Below are 18292 nucleotides of genomic sequence, written 5' to 3'. Positions count from 1 at the left end.
GAGGGGGGGGGGGGGGGTGGCATCTTCTAATCGCCCAGTGTGTCAGTGGTAATAAAAGCTAAGTAATCAACACAGTGAATCTGAAGCTTTAGAAGGATTGAAATGCATTTTATGATTTAGGCTGCCTGATCTTTGCACCATGTTCAAACTAGAAATGTGGATTGCTGGTGCGTTTTGAAGGGGAAATGCTCTGATGAGGCTAAAGGTTTGGAGGTAGCAAGAGGCTGATATGAATGCAAACAGCTTTTTTTTTTTTTTTTAGCAATTCTATTAACAAGAAACTTTGGGTAAACTTTCACTTTAAGATAATGAGAGAGGGTTTGGTTTGTTTTTTAAAGTGAAGCACTTTTTACTGGGTTTTCTTCTGCCCCAAATGTAAAACATCTTTTATTGAAATGAGTGGTTCTTGCCTAACCAATGAAAGTAGAATCGAGCTAATACATTTAATGAACAAAACCTGTATTTTAAAATAATCAATAGCACATGAAAAACCCTGAAATACTAATTTTGTTTCTCCAGATACAAAAATGACAAAATGCCAGTTTAAAATAAAACAAGAACCGGTATGTTCTGTAACACAACAAATTTTTATTGCTAGTTTTGATTTCAAGGTGTGTGTCTGTAAAGAGTTTGTATTATTAATGAAACAGAGAAGCATATATTTCAGCTACCTCTTCAGTGTAGTAGGTATTGCCAAGCTAATAATGCAGTTACAGGGTGCTACTTTCAATGATTGGTAAGTTGTGCCAAAAAAAGCAACATTCATAAATTAGCTCATATATTCATGTTGTCCAATTGTTTCGTGTACAAAGTTGTACTATTATTTGCAAAGTTTACTAAGCTACTATTTTCTTTAACTGTAAAGAATGACCAGGGGTATATTGTACAGACTGTTCTTCAAAACAAGTTTCCAAAAATAATAAGCACAGGAAAACAAGTTCATATCAGATAATTAAAAACTAAGCTATTAGAATTTAAAGTAAGTTTGTGAAATTTATTGTAATAGAACAACAGAAAAAGTTACCCTTCTTTTCAAAGAGAGCTTTCCATGTTAAGTTGCACTCACGTACAAGAGCTGTATGAATGCTAAAGTTTCAGCATGATAAATGAAGTTGTATATGATATACTAAAATTTTAACCATATATATTTTATGAGTAAGGCTGTTTTAAGGAGAAGAAATCCTTTACGAAAAAAGAAATCCAACTGCTGATGAAGGTGAGGTGCAGCTAGTGTCCCTGTGTCAACAGCATGACATTTTTATAGCAACTCTTCTTCAATCATTGTTCTCTCTCTCCCTCCGTCTCTCTTTTTTCTCTGAAGTTGTTATCTACAAGAAAATTCTTCTGAAAAAAATAACATCTTCCAAGGTTCTGACAAATAAATATGTCAGAGAGCACAGGAGAGTTTCTGAGGCTGCCCTGCATCTAGTTCTCTCTCTTTCCAGATCTGCCCAGTTCTTTTGTCCAGACAGTGCCTTATCTTTCCACCCAGCGCAACGCTGCTGGGGTTTCCTTCAGTGAATGCAGCTCCTAAAAATTATATTTCTAGATTTATATTTTTTTTCCTTCTTCTCATCTCTAGTAACACGGTTCAATTTCAATCCTGCTTCATCTACGTTGAACTTTGTGTGATTACTTTAGGAATAAGTTTTGCCCTCTCTTCCCATCACCTTGCTGCATTATTCTAGCCATGAATAAATTGTCTTACTTGCTATCAAGGCAAATGGCAAAACTACGCTGAAAAATCAACCCAGAAGCTAAATTATTCTCCATGATTGTCACATCACTTCTGTGGTTGATGTAGCAAACTGTAAGGCTTCCACAAAATGTGGGCTAGCAGCAATTGTTTACACTGCTTAAAAAAGGGGGAGCAACCTTACAGTGAGCTGTTTCTGTTTTCTTCCCCTTTAGTTCTCTCAAATGGAAAGCACAAACTGTGTTAATCGATTGCTTTGCAGGTACTTTTAATGTATACATTTCTAATCATCAAACCAAATGCTGGGATTTGTTTTCTGTCCAATAATCCTCATTTTCTCTGAAATGGGAACTATTGATCCCTTATGTTTCACCTCAATCCAGACTCTTTATTGCTGAACAAGTATTCTGAAATGTGGCTGTTGGATCATTCTTTATAAATTAGAGTTTCTTTGCTTGGTTTCTTTCCAGATACAAATAATTAGTCAGAACAGAAGTGTTTTTCAAATTAAAAAAAAAAAAAAAAAAAAATCTGATTTTTCTTTTTTTCATTAATGTTCAACAGTCTAATTCTCGAGTTTAAGGTGAATGCAGACATTCTGTATACAACGCATCCTTAAATGCTTAACAGGCCAAGTGGAGAGACTTTAAAGAAAATTCTGAGCAGCAACCCAAGCATCCCAGGGGCCACATATAGCTGCCTGGATTATCCACCAGAAAGTTTATTCCAAAGAAAAGCATTGACACATGGGCACAACTGTTTGGAGTGAAACAGAAAACAGCTGTCTATGGACATGATTATGTCCCCAGATTAACTCAAATGCTTTTGACTAATAGCTACAGTATTAAATGTCCCAAATTTCCACCTATTCATGCCACATCGCTGTATCCACTTCAGCAGAGCAGAAGCTGTTTGTATCAGCAGTGGTTCCAAGTGCGAACTCTGAGCACACACAGACCAGTGTTGCATGAAGGCACCAACCAAGCTCTGAGCAAACTAGCTTGCAGACTGGGAATAGTAAAGGTACCTCAGCACAGTACTTCACCTGAGTTTATATCCTTAGTAATACTCGGGGCAGGATTAACTAGCAAGGCAGAACACAATGAAGTTTATATAGTACTGTTGCCTCACTCAGCAAATCCTCTTTCTGTCATATTAATTATTTACTAGAGACATTTACTACTTAAACTCTGAAAGCTGAAATATATCTGTGAATTTTCCTTTTAATCTTTGGCTAATGATTTTGTAGTAGATAATCCAGCAAGAGTATATGGTGGGTCTGTGATTTTTGTTGCCAAATTTATCTGTGAATGAACTTTGCAGCTCTGAAAACACAGAGCTCTTGGCAAAAATAATTTACCAAAAAAGCAATTACAAGCTGTTTTGAGGCTGGTACTTGTGTGCAGTCTCCTTTTACGTTATTGTTAGCTTTAAAGGAAATTAATCATAGGGTGAACTGGAGCTCCCATCCCAGAGACTAGCCAGAATGCTGTAACATGTTTGTACTACTCAGCAAATGGATGCGTACGTTCAGTTGAAATAATACAGGCGGCCGGACTGTACCCTGAGTCACATCGATTCCCAGGGCTTCCTCCGGCCCTGGGCAGCTGCGTGCTACTCCCACACTGGAACGGGAATTAGTTCAGGGACTGTGCCTTAATTACACAGTCTGTCCAAAAGGAGTGTGTCTCTGTGGAGTATCAGTCCTGCAGAAGAACAAGTCTTCCTGAAGTCCTTAGCGCCAGTGAGTCAATTAAGGAACGACACTCTGCAGGCTACATGCACTCCTCTGTTTACGTATTTCATCTCCCAGTCATTTCTACTCTCAGTGGAATTTAATTCAGTCCCATAAACCTCTCTGTGACATGTGAAGGCTGAATGATAGCTAACATTGCATTCTGCACCTAAAATCCTGTTGAGAAGACCACAGATATCTACGCTGGCGCTGGCTGTAGAAAGAATTATTTCATAATGGGAGTGCAAGTAAATGTCCTCAGCAAAAATTAATAACGCTCATCAAAACTTACTTTGCTGTCCAGTGACAAATACCGCTTAAGATATGACTGACATCATCGCATGGAAAAGCACATTTTTAAATGGGACAGAAACCAAAGTCTTTTGTATCATATAAACAAGGGAATTATTAAAGTGATAAGGCGATGTTATAAACCAAAATACAAATTTTTGCCCTTTCCTATAGAGCAGTTTCTAGAAACTAGTAGAAGTTAATGTACTGTTCTGCCTTGCTTTTCTCTGCGCTGCCTGCCTGCCCTGTCTTCCAGCGGGGCTGGTGTAGCTGTGGTTGACCCTGGGTACGGAACTTGGCCGTGCCATCGCAGGGGCAGGGTTTCAGACCCGGTCTCTAGTCAACGCGTCGTAATGTGCACTTTTAAATATCTTCATAAATTCCATTCTATCCAAAAGCCAAAGCAAGCTAAGTCGTGAGGGATATATACACTACAGAAGGTAAAGGCATTTTAAAAACAACTCGGCTTTAGTATGAAACAGTCCGAGATACATCGTTGGGACCTGAGCGCTATTCGAAAAGGACAGCTCATCACCCGCCAGCTGCACAGAGAGCATTGCTGCGTCCAGAAAATCCCTGCGTGCAGCTTTCCGCATGGCAGGCTAGCGAGCAGGTCTTGACTTCAGAGCACACAGATCTTTATTCATCATCCCTTATTTGGCAAGTATAAAACCTGTGGCTGCATAAAAGCACAGCATGCTTTTGCACAGAAAGCGTATGACAGGGACAAGGCTTTGGCACTTCCACCTTGGTAAAACACGAAGGAAAGCTGCCCGTGCCTTGCCTCCAGCCAGACATGCTGAGCTCTCCCAATGTAATAGCACAAATTACTTTGTTTAATCTGTGGAAACGGATTAAAAGTTCTCAAGTCGTTTAAAGGAAAATGCTACGGTGATTTACTGGTTTATTTTTACGGCTGCAGAGAAGTGGGAAATAGGGGACTCTAAGGAAGGCACAAGACCTGTAAACTTGGAGGTTTGCCTAAGTTCTCAGCAAGGTGTCATCTTTGTGCATCCTGGGTATGTTCTAGCGTCACTGAGATGTGGCAGTAAAAATTTGAACCAAGTTCCTAAGAAATAGATGAAAATCTACTCTTAAAAAAATCCTTGGGATTTTTTTTTTCCTGGCAAAGGCTAACTCTGGAGAAAATGAAATGTTTTAAAATTTTTTTTTCATGTTTTCTAACTAGCTGCACACAAGATGTCTGAATTCATAATGTAGATATAGGTTTGGCAAAAAAATCTTCTTGGTGTAGAATACTACAATTCTGGCTTGTGGCTCTGAAAGCAAGAATCCTTTGGCAGTACTTGCTTTCACATCCAAAAAATGATAGATTTTTGTCTTTTTCCTCTTGTAGCCTCTGTACCCATTGCTGATAATGTAATGCAGTACAGCCTTTGGTGTCTTTTTTGCCAGATTAAAGTTTCTTAACATGAAAGGACTTCATTGTCTTCATTGTTCCATTCTCTTGTATTTTTTTCAGTAGTAATAACAGCAAGGGGAATCATGAATGCTTTGCACTTCCAGGAGGGCTTTATAAATGAGAGGCTTGAAATTTTTTCCTTTACACCGTTGTTCTCTCTTTCACATGGGGCCTTTCCATTTGCTTCAGTGGATACTGCAGGTCTTCAGCTTGGCACAGAAGGCCCCTCCTGAGTGAAGGGTAGCTGTCTGTCCCAAAAAAGGGCAGCTGTCTGTCCCAACAAAGACAAGTCTTTTGCTTGGGCGTTCCAACCAGATGTTGTTTGGCTCTATCCAGGCAAAGAGTTAACCAATTCTTACTCTACGGAAACCATGGGGAAGATGAAAAACACAGCAGTTAGTGAGATAACAGCAAAATACATCTTGTGAGGAGGATGAGAAGGAACATTGTATTTTTCCAAAGGGTTTTTTGTTGTTGTTGCACCAGAAGAGGAATGGTTGTAAATTACTCATCACTCCCCTTTTGTGCCTGCAACCTGAGCGCTGCAGCATTAGCATGCAGACACCTGGATTGATTAGACACCAGATGTGAGAAAGCAAGTCGTGAAGGACCAGCCGAAATGGTGAAAAAGAAATGAAGTGGTTATGTTCTTTTTTTAACTTTTAATGAGGCTGGTGTTAATACACTGGGGCCTCATTAGCAACTTGAAAACGGCTTTAAAGCTGGCCATCTCAAAGGCAGTAACTCTGCCTTTGTGCTCGCTGGACACGCTCAGGGATGTGTTGGTGCAGGAGCAGACACCTGCAAGGCCGTTGCAGTGGTGACATCTAGAGGATTCTGGGTTTCCAACCATGGGCCATTTTCTGCTGCCGGCTAAACTCATTTCACAGTGATGTAGCAGAGGAAAACATTAAAAAAACACTCCGTGTGCATATGTAACTGCCCCCTGAGGAAACACTGTGCTTTCCTCATCCTGCAGCCCTCGCTCTAGTTTCAGATTTCATTAACTAATGGTGTAAACTGTACTACTGCAAGTGAAGAATAGAAGAGCAAAATCCCTTACTTCACTGCTGTGTCTGACTGACTTATCAGAAGGCCCGTGTCTGGGGAAAATCTCTGACACTGTTCCTAGAGCCGGGGTCAAGTGACGGTGCGTGATGCAGAGCAGAGGCAGCTGTGGTGCTCTGGGGAGTATTTCTACTGTTGCCCTCCTGATCTCCGATAGTATCTTGCCCTGGAAGCAGTGCACAAATAATCAGAATTATGACTATATGACTACAACTGCAGCTACAGTGAATTGATGTCTGTGTTTTCTGCAGTCCGAACGAGAGGCAAGCGCGAGGTGTTCAGGCAATGTGAGTATATAAAGAAAAGGTGTAAGTGGGAGCTTAAACTCTTCCGTAGGGCTGTTGCTTCTCATTTCTCTGAGGCAGGTCGCTGCAGTACCTTCCTGAGAGCCCTGGGTTCGCTCAGCCTCCTTGGCCCTGGCAGCTCCAACTCTTTACCTTGGCTCTTGAGCGTCTTGGCACAGAACTGTTCAGTGCCAGAGCTGCCAGGCTGCTCTGGGGCTTGCCGGCGGTGGAGATACCAGCCTTCTCCACCTCCCCTGTCCTGTGTGGCCAGCAATGCTTTCATGTTCAGTGCTTTTCTTACCAAGAAAGTAGATCCCTTGTTTCTCTGCCATCTTCTCCTTTAAAGCTGCATGAGAACAACAAAGTCTAGCAGGCAGTCTGCCTGGCCCAGTGCTTCCATGGGAAATATTAAACTGCAGCGCTCAGAGAAATGATGAAATCTTTACTGGTAGAACTTAACAAGCTACTCACACTGGAGCCAACCAGGAGAGATTTATAAAGCTGTAAAATAAGCTAATTCTGTTTTAAATTATTTCAAAACCTGAATAGCACGAGCTGTCTTTAAAATCAAAGGGCAGATTTGACTTTTAAAAATGAGATTATATTTTGTAAGGCAAAAATTAAATGCTGTTGGCCCAAGCATTTAACAAATATTTGTGAGGAACATCAGGGAGAAGGATTTCTGGAATTGTTTCCACTCGAAAAGGAAATTGATGGTAGTCTCCATCTCTCTCAAGTCTGCCCCTCCAGTCCATACTATCCTAAAAGTCTTCTTCCATGTAACTTCATCCCATGCTCACAATACCTCTGTGCTACTTGTTTGCTCTTTCTCTCACTCACAAAGCGCTGCAGTCACATCAGTGCCCAAATCAGCTGGGCACCGTGTTTGCAGAGCGGTTCTCAGAAAACCCCTTGAGCTGCCCAGTCAGACTTGGGACTTACCACACTTTGGGCATTAGTCACTTAAAAAAAAGAGCCCTGTAATTGCATCATCACTAAGCCTGACAGAGAAGTGGGTAGCACTGTTACCCACTTCAGTTAAGTCTTGTGTTAATTCTGTGAATAAGAGCACTGACATATGAGTACAATATTTGCAGGACAGAGCTTTTAACCAAAGCAGGATGCTGGCTAAACTCCAGGACATCCAGTTGTTCTTTGCTTATTACCCTGAACATACAGTTATATTATCAAAATTGTATATCTGAGTAAGACTTTGCTAGTTCAAGTGAAACGCTTTGCTCAGTTCTTACTTGTTTTTTCCAAAAGGTTGTGTGATCTTTTCAGACACTGATTCAGAAATGAGTGTTCATGTCCTACTGGTTTAATTAGTCACATGGACTGAACATGCTTGCAGTGAAGCACACAGCTTCTTCAAGCTGGCTTGAGCTTTCTCTAGAAAGGCAAAGGCAACTTGTGCTGTTTCAGGACACGAGGAGAGCCACAGAATTGGAAGGACGATCGCTGGGAATTGCATGTTTCATAGGGAACACAGTACGTCGCCAACTGTATAGGAGGCCCTGAGCTTTTAAACTTACTCGACCCTGCCCACTGGACAGTACTGCCTGTGAATTACTTACCACGCCTGGACGCAAGCCAGTGTTATTGCAGGATCGCTCGCCCGGTTATTCGCTTCGGCCCGCGAGCGTTATCTCGGTGTATGAAACCAACCGGGTTTGTTTTTTCCTACCTTGGTTGATAAGAGCCAACAGATGTCAGTGCAGCCTGAATAACAAGAGGCCGAGTCGCTGCTCAGGGCTCTGCTTCTGCAGAAACATCCCTCTGTGGGAGTTCCACCATCAGACGGCTGCAGCATGCCTGGGAGAGGGGGAGAACGGCGCCAAGAACACTACCCGTGTGTTAGGGGAGGCTGGAGAGGCTCTCACAGCTAAAAATACCCGCCCAAGTATTTTTAAAAACACATTCGAGGGTCCTTATAAACACACAGACTTTTGTTGACAGAACAAGACTGCTCATTTATGCCGCGTATTATCCTTGAAAACCTGCGCTGTTTATGCAGGGAGTCCCATGACAACCCCGGCTTGCTAAAGGTGCCACAATGATCTCAACAACAAATGTGTCGCTTTATCTGCTGGAGAGGGACAGAGGGGAAGCAGGAAGTATCTGCAGGCTGTTGGAAAAGCAGTTAAGAAATGGAAATAAGCTGCTTTATCAAAATATTGCTTTGCTGTTTACGCGAGTGCAATCCCAGTGGCTTTCTAGCCCAACTCGGGGCACCTCTTACATGGCAGGTTAATGCTGGATATGTGTATAAAGCCCAGTAAAATCAGTGGAATTGGGTAGGTCATCTGGTTACATGATTTCTGAAAGGAGGGAATTTGACAATGTGCTTTACTCTTTTTCCACCTGAAGCCATAAATATTTTTTCAGGTGACAGCTCTAGAACCCAGAAAGCCACTGTAGGGAAACTCACACATGGTCTTCAGTGGGTGGGAAAAAAAAAAGGGGGACGAGGGGAATATGTTGATATTCCTGAAGGAGAACTGGGGCATGATGCTGAAAACCAAGACAGTCAAGGGGAAACCAACCATAAAGATAGTCGGGGGAAAGGTAGCAAGTTTTATTGTATTCAACAGAGTGAAAAGTTTGTACTTTGGAGTTTGGATGGTGACAGTTGTTGGTTCTGTGCCCAGTGAAGCCTACCTGTGAGGGAGCAGTTAGTCTCCCCAGAGCACAGGCTATGGTTAGTACTAAAAGACACCTGCATGAGTGCCTTCAGAAGTTTGGCAGGAGGAATGGACCCAGGAGCAAATAGTCACACTTTAATTTACACGCACAATGTCAGTTTGATCCCATAATGCAGTACGCTCAGGTACAGATGTCCAAGTCCCACTGCCACCTCTGAATGCCCTTCTTCTCGCCACAGCCAGTCTTTTATCCCTCACTGCGTTGTCAGGACCAGAGAGAAGACAAATGCTGGATGAGGTGATGAAAGATCTCATGGAAATTGCTTTGGGATAAAAAACACCTGCATAAAACTAATCAGGATATTAATAAGTTGGATGCTTATCGATTCAGCCACGCACCACACACAGTGAAGTGCACAGCTTTGCTCCTGGAGTCCAGGACTTCACCCTGTGGCTTATGGGAACCAAAGACAGACTGGAAGGGTATCAGTCAGAACTGACATTTAGACCAGGATGTTGTCCCCTCCCACAGCCATATCTATACGCTCCGGTCTCCCCACATAAAGACTTTGCCCTCTTTATACAGGGAATGGACTTGAATATCTTCCTAGATGAAGGTGGCTTTGCTCAGCCTATGTCCTCATGAGCCCAGGGTGGGAAGCTGAAAGCCTGCTGTGCAGTAACAGTTAACACTGCATTTGTTGACCGTGTCTTCGGAACACTTTCCCATGACTAGAAGCGCTAATACCTTTTGTCATTTTATATCTGAAACAATTCAAATGTAGCTAATTCTACCCATCGTGCCTTATCTGTGTATCATGATGTTTATTTTACAGATGAACTGGCTTTTAAGTTAAGAGATGTGACAAGGCTGCTGACAGTGGCTTTGTGGTTATAGGTATTAGGACCTCTTGGCTTTCACACTTTCTGAAAGAAGACAAAAAGTTAACAGTTTAGATTGATACTTAAACAAGGATTTAGGAATCCAAGATTGAAATTAGGTGCTTAGTCACCCTTTTAAGTCTAGACTTCAATGTAGGAAACAGAAGAATGACAGCAAAATAATATTGACCTGAAGCCAAGGACCAAAAGCAGAGACCAGATAGAACCTGCTTCAGCTAAAATTAGTGGAAAACACTCACAGTCTGTAGTGGGTGTTCAACCTTACAGACACTGAGCAAACTCCACAAATGCAGATTACTCTCCTTATGCCCTAAAAGCCTTGTTTTGCAACTGGGTGGCATGATTTATTTTTCAGGGGTGCTCAGCACCCTTTGTTGCTCCAGCCACACTGTAAACAGCAATCACAGGGCCCGTTTGAAAAGCTAACTCCTTTGCTTGAGATGCCTTTAACAGAGGTGCCAGGCTACAGCCACCTACATTGGAAAAGTTGAGTGCAAATCAGCGCAATGGACAGAGGACTGCCTGTGGGAGGGCAGTGCCAGAAGCTGATGAGCGGGTCTGACACGCTGGTGTTTTGCAACAAGAAGTGAACATTGCATGTATAGATCACTTACAGTAATAGGGGTGGGAGTTCGAGTTCAATCAACTATTTTCCCTCCCAAGGTACAAATAAATGCAAATTTTACTCATTTACATTTCTCTTGATGACATATTTCCTGGTGTTGATCCAAGTTTTTTTGCTTGTGTGTCCATGTCTCTTCTTTTAACGCTGCAGTCTCACAGTTACTGCCTCTCTTCCTCGGTATTTTTTGCATTCCCAGATGGCCCACTCTGCTTTTTAACCTCTCCACTGCCCCCCCCCTCCCCGCGTTGCAGATGGTAGAAACAACAGAATAAAAATATAGAGAGATCTGCAGGCCAGTACTTGGGGAAGGACAACTCTCTATTCCCTTCCCTCCCTGCTGGGAGTCAGGAAGGGGCAGGGATTTAAAGTCATCCCCACTCCGCTTGGCTGCCAGAGGGGTGGGAGCGGTAGAGGAGATGTATGGAGGAGTAGCAAACTGTACAGCCGTGGCACTGCTGCAGGCTCAGCGCCTCAGAAAGCCCTCTTATATCCCTGACGTGAAGAACTCCTCCTGGGCTGGTACAGCCGTGCCTCGGCCCAGTGGGCCGCTGGGCTGTACAAGCTCTCAGTTCAATATGCACGGCCGTTTGCTTCTTGTGATGTTTGTTGCTTAAGGAGTTTGAATGAAGCTGAACACATTGCCGTGAGCGGTGCAGTTTGTCGTGTGCAGGCAGAGTGGCGTAGATACATACCCTGTGTCTGTGGGCATGACCAGTGCCCTTTAGAAACATATTCTTTAACTGCATTTTGTGAAACCCACTTAATCTGTGCTTTTTAAGCCTGAATCTGTCCCACAGCATAAATGCTCCAAGTACAATGCGGATGAACATTTATATATGGCAGAAGGTGGTTTGATCTTTGAGGTGATTTCCTCTGCTATCTTTGAAACTGTGTGTGATTTCAAAAAGCAGTCAATCTGTGTCATGCGCTCTTTACCCAGGTGAAATATGTGACCTTATCCTTGCTGTCACTTTTTGCCACCAACTAAAACTGGTGTAAACGGGGAAGCTGATGAACCTTGCCTCTGACATTGTTAACAGCTGGCATTCGAGTAACTACACCTATACTGTAACTATAGGCAGGGCCATAGCCAGGACTATACCAGGATGTGAAATTTCTGTTTTCCTGAAACACGTTATTCTAAGGGTTTAGAATAATAGGATGAGGGAAAGCCCGTCTTCCACTTTGAAATCCTACTTCATTTTCAGATTTCTACTTCAGATCATACCCAGGAGAGGATGGCCATTACAGTGAAGATAGGCTTGGTGTGCTTTGCAGAACCTGTCACCTGCACTGGAAAGGTTTTCAAAGTAATGAAACCAAGACAGACTGATCTTAAACTTGTCTTGCTGTGAATTGCACCAGCAGGAAAACCTCTGCTTGTCTACCTGCAGAGCCAGGGGAACAAATTCATGGGCTGAATGCTGCTTTCCAGTTCCTCATTTTACCTTTTGGGTTTGTTTGGATTTGTTTTCTTCACAGCCCTCAAGAGTTCCCTTTCCTTTTGCAGGTGGCACATCGACAGATCCCCACAACCTAGCATGCTTCAGAGAACTGTCCTGTCTGTAAGCATAAGCTTCCTCTTGCTCCAGTGCCTCTCCAAAAAGCACAGGAAGAAAAAGAAAACCGCTATTAATAATCCTCTAGGCTGACCTTTACATTTTCTTGGTATATTACATTCTCAGGGGTGTGTTCATCAGAAGAACGAACTCTCAGTCCCAGAGGAAAAGGCATTACAGCAGTGGAGACAGAGAGTGAGTCATGTGGGCATCTCGAGCCTGATGTGAGATGGATTAATTCCTGCAACAGGCAGCCGCTGCTGCTGAAGCCTGGGCTCATAGCGATGTGTAAAGTGAACTTGTCTGCTGTGTAACGATTTAATGTGTACACTTAGTAATTGCTGTAACAGCCAGGCAGCAGGGTATTGATTAGGTGCCTTGAGTGGCACACAGGCGACACGATAAACGGGAAGAAGGAGGCGTTCTCTCCCTTTGCTCAGGTGATGTCTTTCTCCAGGAAAAGACCCACTGACTTTCCACAGCATAACTTGCAGGAGCGAAGAGGTAAGAACCTGGCCATCAGTTACCAGACCTGACTGAAAGTGACTCAAATAGAAATAAACTCGTTGAAATAACCAACATCCTTCCTACGAGGGACACACATACACACACACACAGCGTCTCCTTACAGAACAGATGCAAGTCTTTCCAGGCATATTCCTGCTGTGGAGCATTTGCTCATGTCTCTGCCTGAGCCCAAACTCACAGACCATTTAAACACATTTCCTGAACTTTGTTCTGGCATCCCCACTTGCCGTTGCCGATTATTCCTGGAACCACTCTGGGAACAGGATGCCAGGGAGCCAGTATGCAGAAGCCCGAGCTCCCTCCTGCAGGACCGGGCTCGGGGTGAGCCTCACCAAAATGCCACTGCTGCCTGCCAGGACCACGCTCTTTGTTGCTGCCTTCCAGCAGAGGCCGGACCCGGGGCACCGCTCGTCCTCTGCTTCAGCGCAAAGTCAAATGGGTTGATTTGAGGCTGGGTCCCAAGAGTAGGAGTAACAAAAGGTACAAAAAAAGAGAACTGGTTAGCTCACCTGGTTAACGGGGACCTCCGTGGGCAGCTCTGTCATTCCTGCAGGGCAGCTCCTACCCTGTCAAAGCTGTCCTGCTGAGTCAGCAACAGAAACACTCTAAGGTTTCATAGAGGATATGACCTGCTCAGCCTTTTGGGTGGTGGTAATGAAGAGGGAAGAGAGGGTCACTGCGGCCCTCTTAACAGATCTATCCTTCTGCTGACACAGACTCGCAGGAGATTTTGAAAGAGAAATTTGTGTCAAGAAGACATCTAACTTGTGAGAAAGCCCCCAAAAGAGAAGCTGAGATTTCAGGGAGAACCACACAGGCTATTTGCAGAAGATAAGCTACAGCACAGATAGCTGGCTGGAAAGCTCTAACTCCAGAGTGCAGGATGTGTGGCCAGGCCCCAGAGAGTATTAGTCATATTGCAAGTGAATGTTCAGAGCTGGCCGGAGATGAGTATAAAATACAGTATGACAAAGTTGGCAGTACTGTGCATGGAGTGTGCTGTCAGGGAGGGGGATATTACCACAACCAGCATCATCACCCCAAGCCAGGTAAACGGATAGCAACCGAGGAGGTGAATTGGAAGTTTGTTGTAAGGAGGCAGATGCGGTGCCTCCAGCGGAGAGGGGGAGAGTGAGAGAGCAAGCTCCATCATTAACTTCTCCACTGGATGACAGTGTCGGTAGAAAATAACAAGAAGCCACTGAGAAATACGTGTGTGGCAGGAAGTGTAGAAAAACTGGGGCACGAAAATGGCGCACATCTCGGGTGTCACGTCCTGATCCCCAGTGGGCTGAGGCGTCGTGGTGGAGGAGCTCAGCCGCACTGTTCAAACTGGACGTGAGCTCTCCCGTGGACCAGGGCTCTTCCCGCCCGCCGCAGCATCCCCACGACATCCCAGAGGCTGGCATCTCACCTCACCCCCCGACCCGGACCCGCGGCTGGGGTCACCGAGGCCGGGGGGCAACAGCAAACCGGCGAATAGCTAAGGGTGGTTGGGGGTGCTGGAAACGGGCAGAGCTGACCGACGGTTCTCCCGGTGGCTCTCCGGCCGGTGGCTTCCCCGCGGGGCAGGAGCGAGGAGGGGAGAGCCCGCAGAGCCGCAGCCGGCCCCGGGGCGCGGCGGGACGCCGGTGTGGTCGTCGTCGTCGTTCCCCCCCTCACCCTCCCCGCCCCGCCACCCCCGGGAGGCTGCGGCGGGGGTGGTGGGGTGGGGGGGCCGCTTTCCAGAGAATACGGTAAACATGTCCGCATCACGTGTGGCCGCCGGCCGCGGCGCGGGGGACCGGCCGAGGGGAGGGGCGGGACGGGACACCGCGCTCCGCAGCCCCGGCGGAGCGGGGCCACTTTAAGAGGCCGCCGGGCGCCGCCGCCTCGCCCCCGCCCGGCGGAGAGCATGCCCGCGGCGCGGTAGAGCGGGCAGCTCCGGTACCATGGGGCTGTGCTACAGCCTGCGCTCCCGCCTGGCCGCCGCGCACCCCTCCGCGCCCTACGGCGGCCGCGGCGGCGAGGCGGACATCCCCCCCTCCACCGCGGCGGCGGCGGCGGCGGGGGAGCACGGCGACCCGCAGGTGCGGCACCGGCTGCGGCAGGACCTGGTGGCCAAGGAGCGGGCGGACAAGAAGCGGAGCAAGAGCATCGACAAGACGCTGAAGGCGGAGAAGCGCGAGTACAAGCAGACGCACCGGCTGCTGCTGCTGGGTGAGCCAGGGCGGGAGCGGGGCGGCCCGGCTCGGCCCGGCCCGGCCCGGTCCGGCAGGTGCGGGGCGGCCCGGAAGCCGCTGTCAGAGCCGGTGCCCGGCGGCCCCGCGCTCGCGGAGTGGGCGGCGGTCGCGGGTGGGCCGGGGCGGGGCGCCGCGCTCACGTGGGCGGCCGCGCCTCAGCGCGTCCGGGCTCTGCCGCCGCCGGGCGGGGGTCGCCGGCCCCCCGGGGGAGGCGGGAGGAACTCTTCGGCGGGACCCCCTCTGCCGCGGCGGGAGGCTGCGCTGGGGTCCCGCTGACCGCGGGGGCTCGGGGCCGGGCCGGGGGGGCCGTGCCGGCTGTGCCAGTGCAGCCGTCGCTGTGGCGGGAGCTTGTGGCCGGCCCGGGGGAGGTGACAGCCCGCCTCACCCCCCTTCAGGGGACTTGCTCGGTCGCCACAGAGGTGCCATGTCCGCTCCCCCCCCCCCCAACCCCCCCCAAGTGGCTGTTGACATAAAGCCGCTCGCTGGGACCACAGGGGAAGAAGGCGCGTTCATTGAGCCGGTGCAGTTTTTCTGTGAGGAGAAAGCCTGAGTTTCTCTGTGCGCGTTCGTTTTTTATTTTGCTGTTGCCTGCCCCACCTCCCAAAACACACGCTGGGCAAGTTTCAGCCTCTACGACCGAGGCTCGTTTAATTCCTCGCCGCCTCGCACTCCCACGCGCTAGCACCTGCTCGCTGCGTTGGCACCTTATCTCTGCGCAGGGCTGCCCGGCCGGAGATGCTCTGGCACTGGGCTCCCATCCTGAGGGAAGCCCCTTGGAAAGACACCTTCTCTTTATCCGCTTGCGTTGTGCGATGTCTGAGCGTGTACGGTACGTGACCCCAACGCAAACGGTCGTAGAAAGTCACGTGTTGGCCTTCAGGTAAGCCAAAGGGGCTTGGAAATGTTTTTGCTCCCCCCAGCACGGTGCAGGTGGAGCACAGATTATCCTGCACAAGTGGATTGCTCAATTCTGAACATCTTGGAATAATAGGGAATATTTTCAAATGTCTGCAAATGACTCAAGAGCCTCCTATCCCCTGAGGCGTGTGTGGTCCCGCATGTGATAAATAGCAAGTTTTGTCCCTGATCTTTTCGGTATGTGTTTGTAGCCTGTAATTGAGGACCTGAACTTTAAGGAGCTTTAGAAAACAATATTGGACATAGTATTTCTGACTCTTAGTGGTAAAAGTTTTTATTCTAGAAGTACAGCTTTTTTTGATGTGGTTGTAGCTATACTGATGTAAGTCTGTTCATAAAGGTGTACTTTCTTCTTGTGGAGAAGGGGGTTGCGCAACCCCTGTGTAAAGACTAAAGCTTGTATGCTGCGACTGTATTGGCAAGAAATCACACCTTTAACCGACGTGGCTTTCCTTTCAAGCACAGGCAACACCGTAGGTATTTTACAGTTCGGGGTTGTTTTTGGTTTGTTTTTTTAACATATTCTGAGTTTTTTCTGTAGTGAACAAGTGCTTGAAGAAGGAGCTGTGAGAATTGGTTTTTCTTTGTAGATGAAATAAGTAGGGAAAAAAAAACCAGTAGGGCTAATTTTTATGTTAATCTGCAAGCCTTTATGACTTAAAGGCTATCTGATAGGCTTCTGTATTTGCAGTAGGCAATATTTCAGTTGCCTGTTTTTTAATATTGCTTCTAACATTTTGTGCCACAAAACTGGTTTTTGCAGAAACGACATTAAACATTGAGTGGGTTAAACAACTTATCTTAGCAATTTAAAATTATCTATGGTGAAGCCAACAGAGAGAGCATTCTTTGTCGAAGTACTGATTTATAAATCTGATGGATATGAGTCAGTGTTATGCTGGCAGTGTTTTATTATATTTCAGCTTGGACTTGAATAGCAGGAAGTCACTTTTTGGCCCTCTTGTAAATCTTGGGATGCCTAAGAGACCCATTTCCCTGCTCCTTGCACAGGGATTGTCAGTTTTCCAGTTAGCTTCCTTCCCTTGCTGCTTCTCCCCTGCATCCCGCTCTCACTGTTACTTTGTGAATTTTCTATTTCTAAACTGGAGTACGAAGTTTGGGGTACATTTGGTTACACTTTATGTACATCTGCAGGTATTGCTGCCACAGCTGAGTGTCTCTGTGCTGAGACTTTGCCTAGATGCCTATGGATTGCACATGCAAATAGTGCAGGACAGTAATATTGAATGAGGGGGGCAGGACCGTCTAGCTGCAATTTAAAGCTGCAGCTGAGTCTTCTTCCAAGAAATGGAGTTAGGATGGGCGGGGGGAGGCGGAAGAAGTACAGAGCCAGGGATGTGTCCTCACTTGGGGTTGAAGGCTCAATGGCAAAAGCTGCAGTAGGTACTCATGGTTTCTTACTCGTGCTCCCAGCTTTTTAGGCTGATGTGCTCCTGCAGGAGCATATCGCTGATGTGGATAGCAAAGAAAACACAAGTGGACGCTCTTTCTTTGAGCGTAACAGAATTTTAAATGAAAACTACACTGATGCTTCAGGTCTGGTCGGTCCCCAAAACTAAATATTTTTAACATATGGCTATGTTAGCTCATACGCTTTCAAGGACTGCAGAGTTGTACTGCAAATCTAGAGTGTTTCCTCCTATCGTGTACTCGGCTGTTCAGAATACAGGGAGTGCACAAAGTCACAGGTATCTGTGCCTGCATGTGTTTTGATGTTGTAGTGTGTATATAACATACATTACAGCTGTAAGCTCTAGTCTGCTACTCGCGGTATTACTCAGATTAGTGCTCTTTAGCACAGCTGATACTTATGTTCCCATGTTGCAGTTCCTTTTTTGGAAGGAGAAGTTCCTCACTTTATCCGAGTGCTCAGGGATGTGCAGTGCATGGGTGTAGTTACTCAGTGGACATCTGTATGTCATGTTAATTCATTTTAGGTCTTTTTCATAATTTTTTCAGTCCTTTTTCATCACCGCAGATGTGTGAGGTAAATTCCTGATTCCTGAAACTTCTCTTGGTTTCAGTAGAGCAAAGATCTTATATCTGCTCTATTTTTGAAGCAATAATCTGACTTTGTACTTGCAGTAGAGTAGTTTTTTGCTTCGTGCATTTTCCTTTCACAAAAAGAGTCAGGTGTAATCTCATTGGATTATGTTTAGTGTACTGTACAAGTCACAACTTCAGGATTACAGTCATTGTTATGTTGGCAACATAGTGCGAGTTCAGGGTTACTACTGGGTATTGGAGGGTGATTTTTTCAGTGCATGGGGTGGTTTTTTGTTTGAGAACAATCCTGGCTCTAAAACTGAAAGTGTGTGCTTATGGGGGAAAGGATTTTAAACTTTGCCATGAAACAGTTCCATTCTGTGTGTGC

At 46.1% G+C, this 18292-nt stretch overlaps 1 protein-coding gene across 1 annotated transcript in view; it reads left to right on the top strand.

Annotated features, from left to right (window-relative positions):
• The first annotated feature begins 14595 nt into the window (after positions 1-14595).
• GNAS (GNAS complex locus) overlaps positions 14596-18292 on the top strand; it is a 162077-nt gene continuing 158380 nt past the window's right edge. The window contains exon 1 of the mRNA XM_030007689.2: positions 14596-14956. Coding sequence (XP_029863549.1) covers positions 14689-14956 — 268 coding nt within the window. The 5' untranslated portion in view covers positions 14596-14688. The remainder of the gene's footprint in view (positions 14957-18292) is intronic.

Source organism: Aquila chrysaetos, chromosome 3, assembly GCF_900496995.4.
Source record: "Aquila chrysaetos chrysaetos chromosome 3, bAquChr1.4, whole genome shotgun sequence".
Taxonomy (NCBI): Eukaryota; Metazoa; Chordata; class Aves; order Accipitriformes; family Accipitridae; genus Aquila; species Aquila chrysaetos.
The sequence above is the reverse complement of the archived record's forward strand: the minus strand, read 5'-3'. Positions and strand labels throughout refer to the sequence as shown.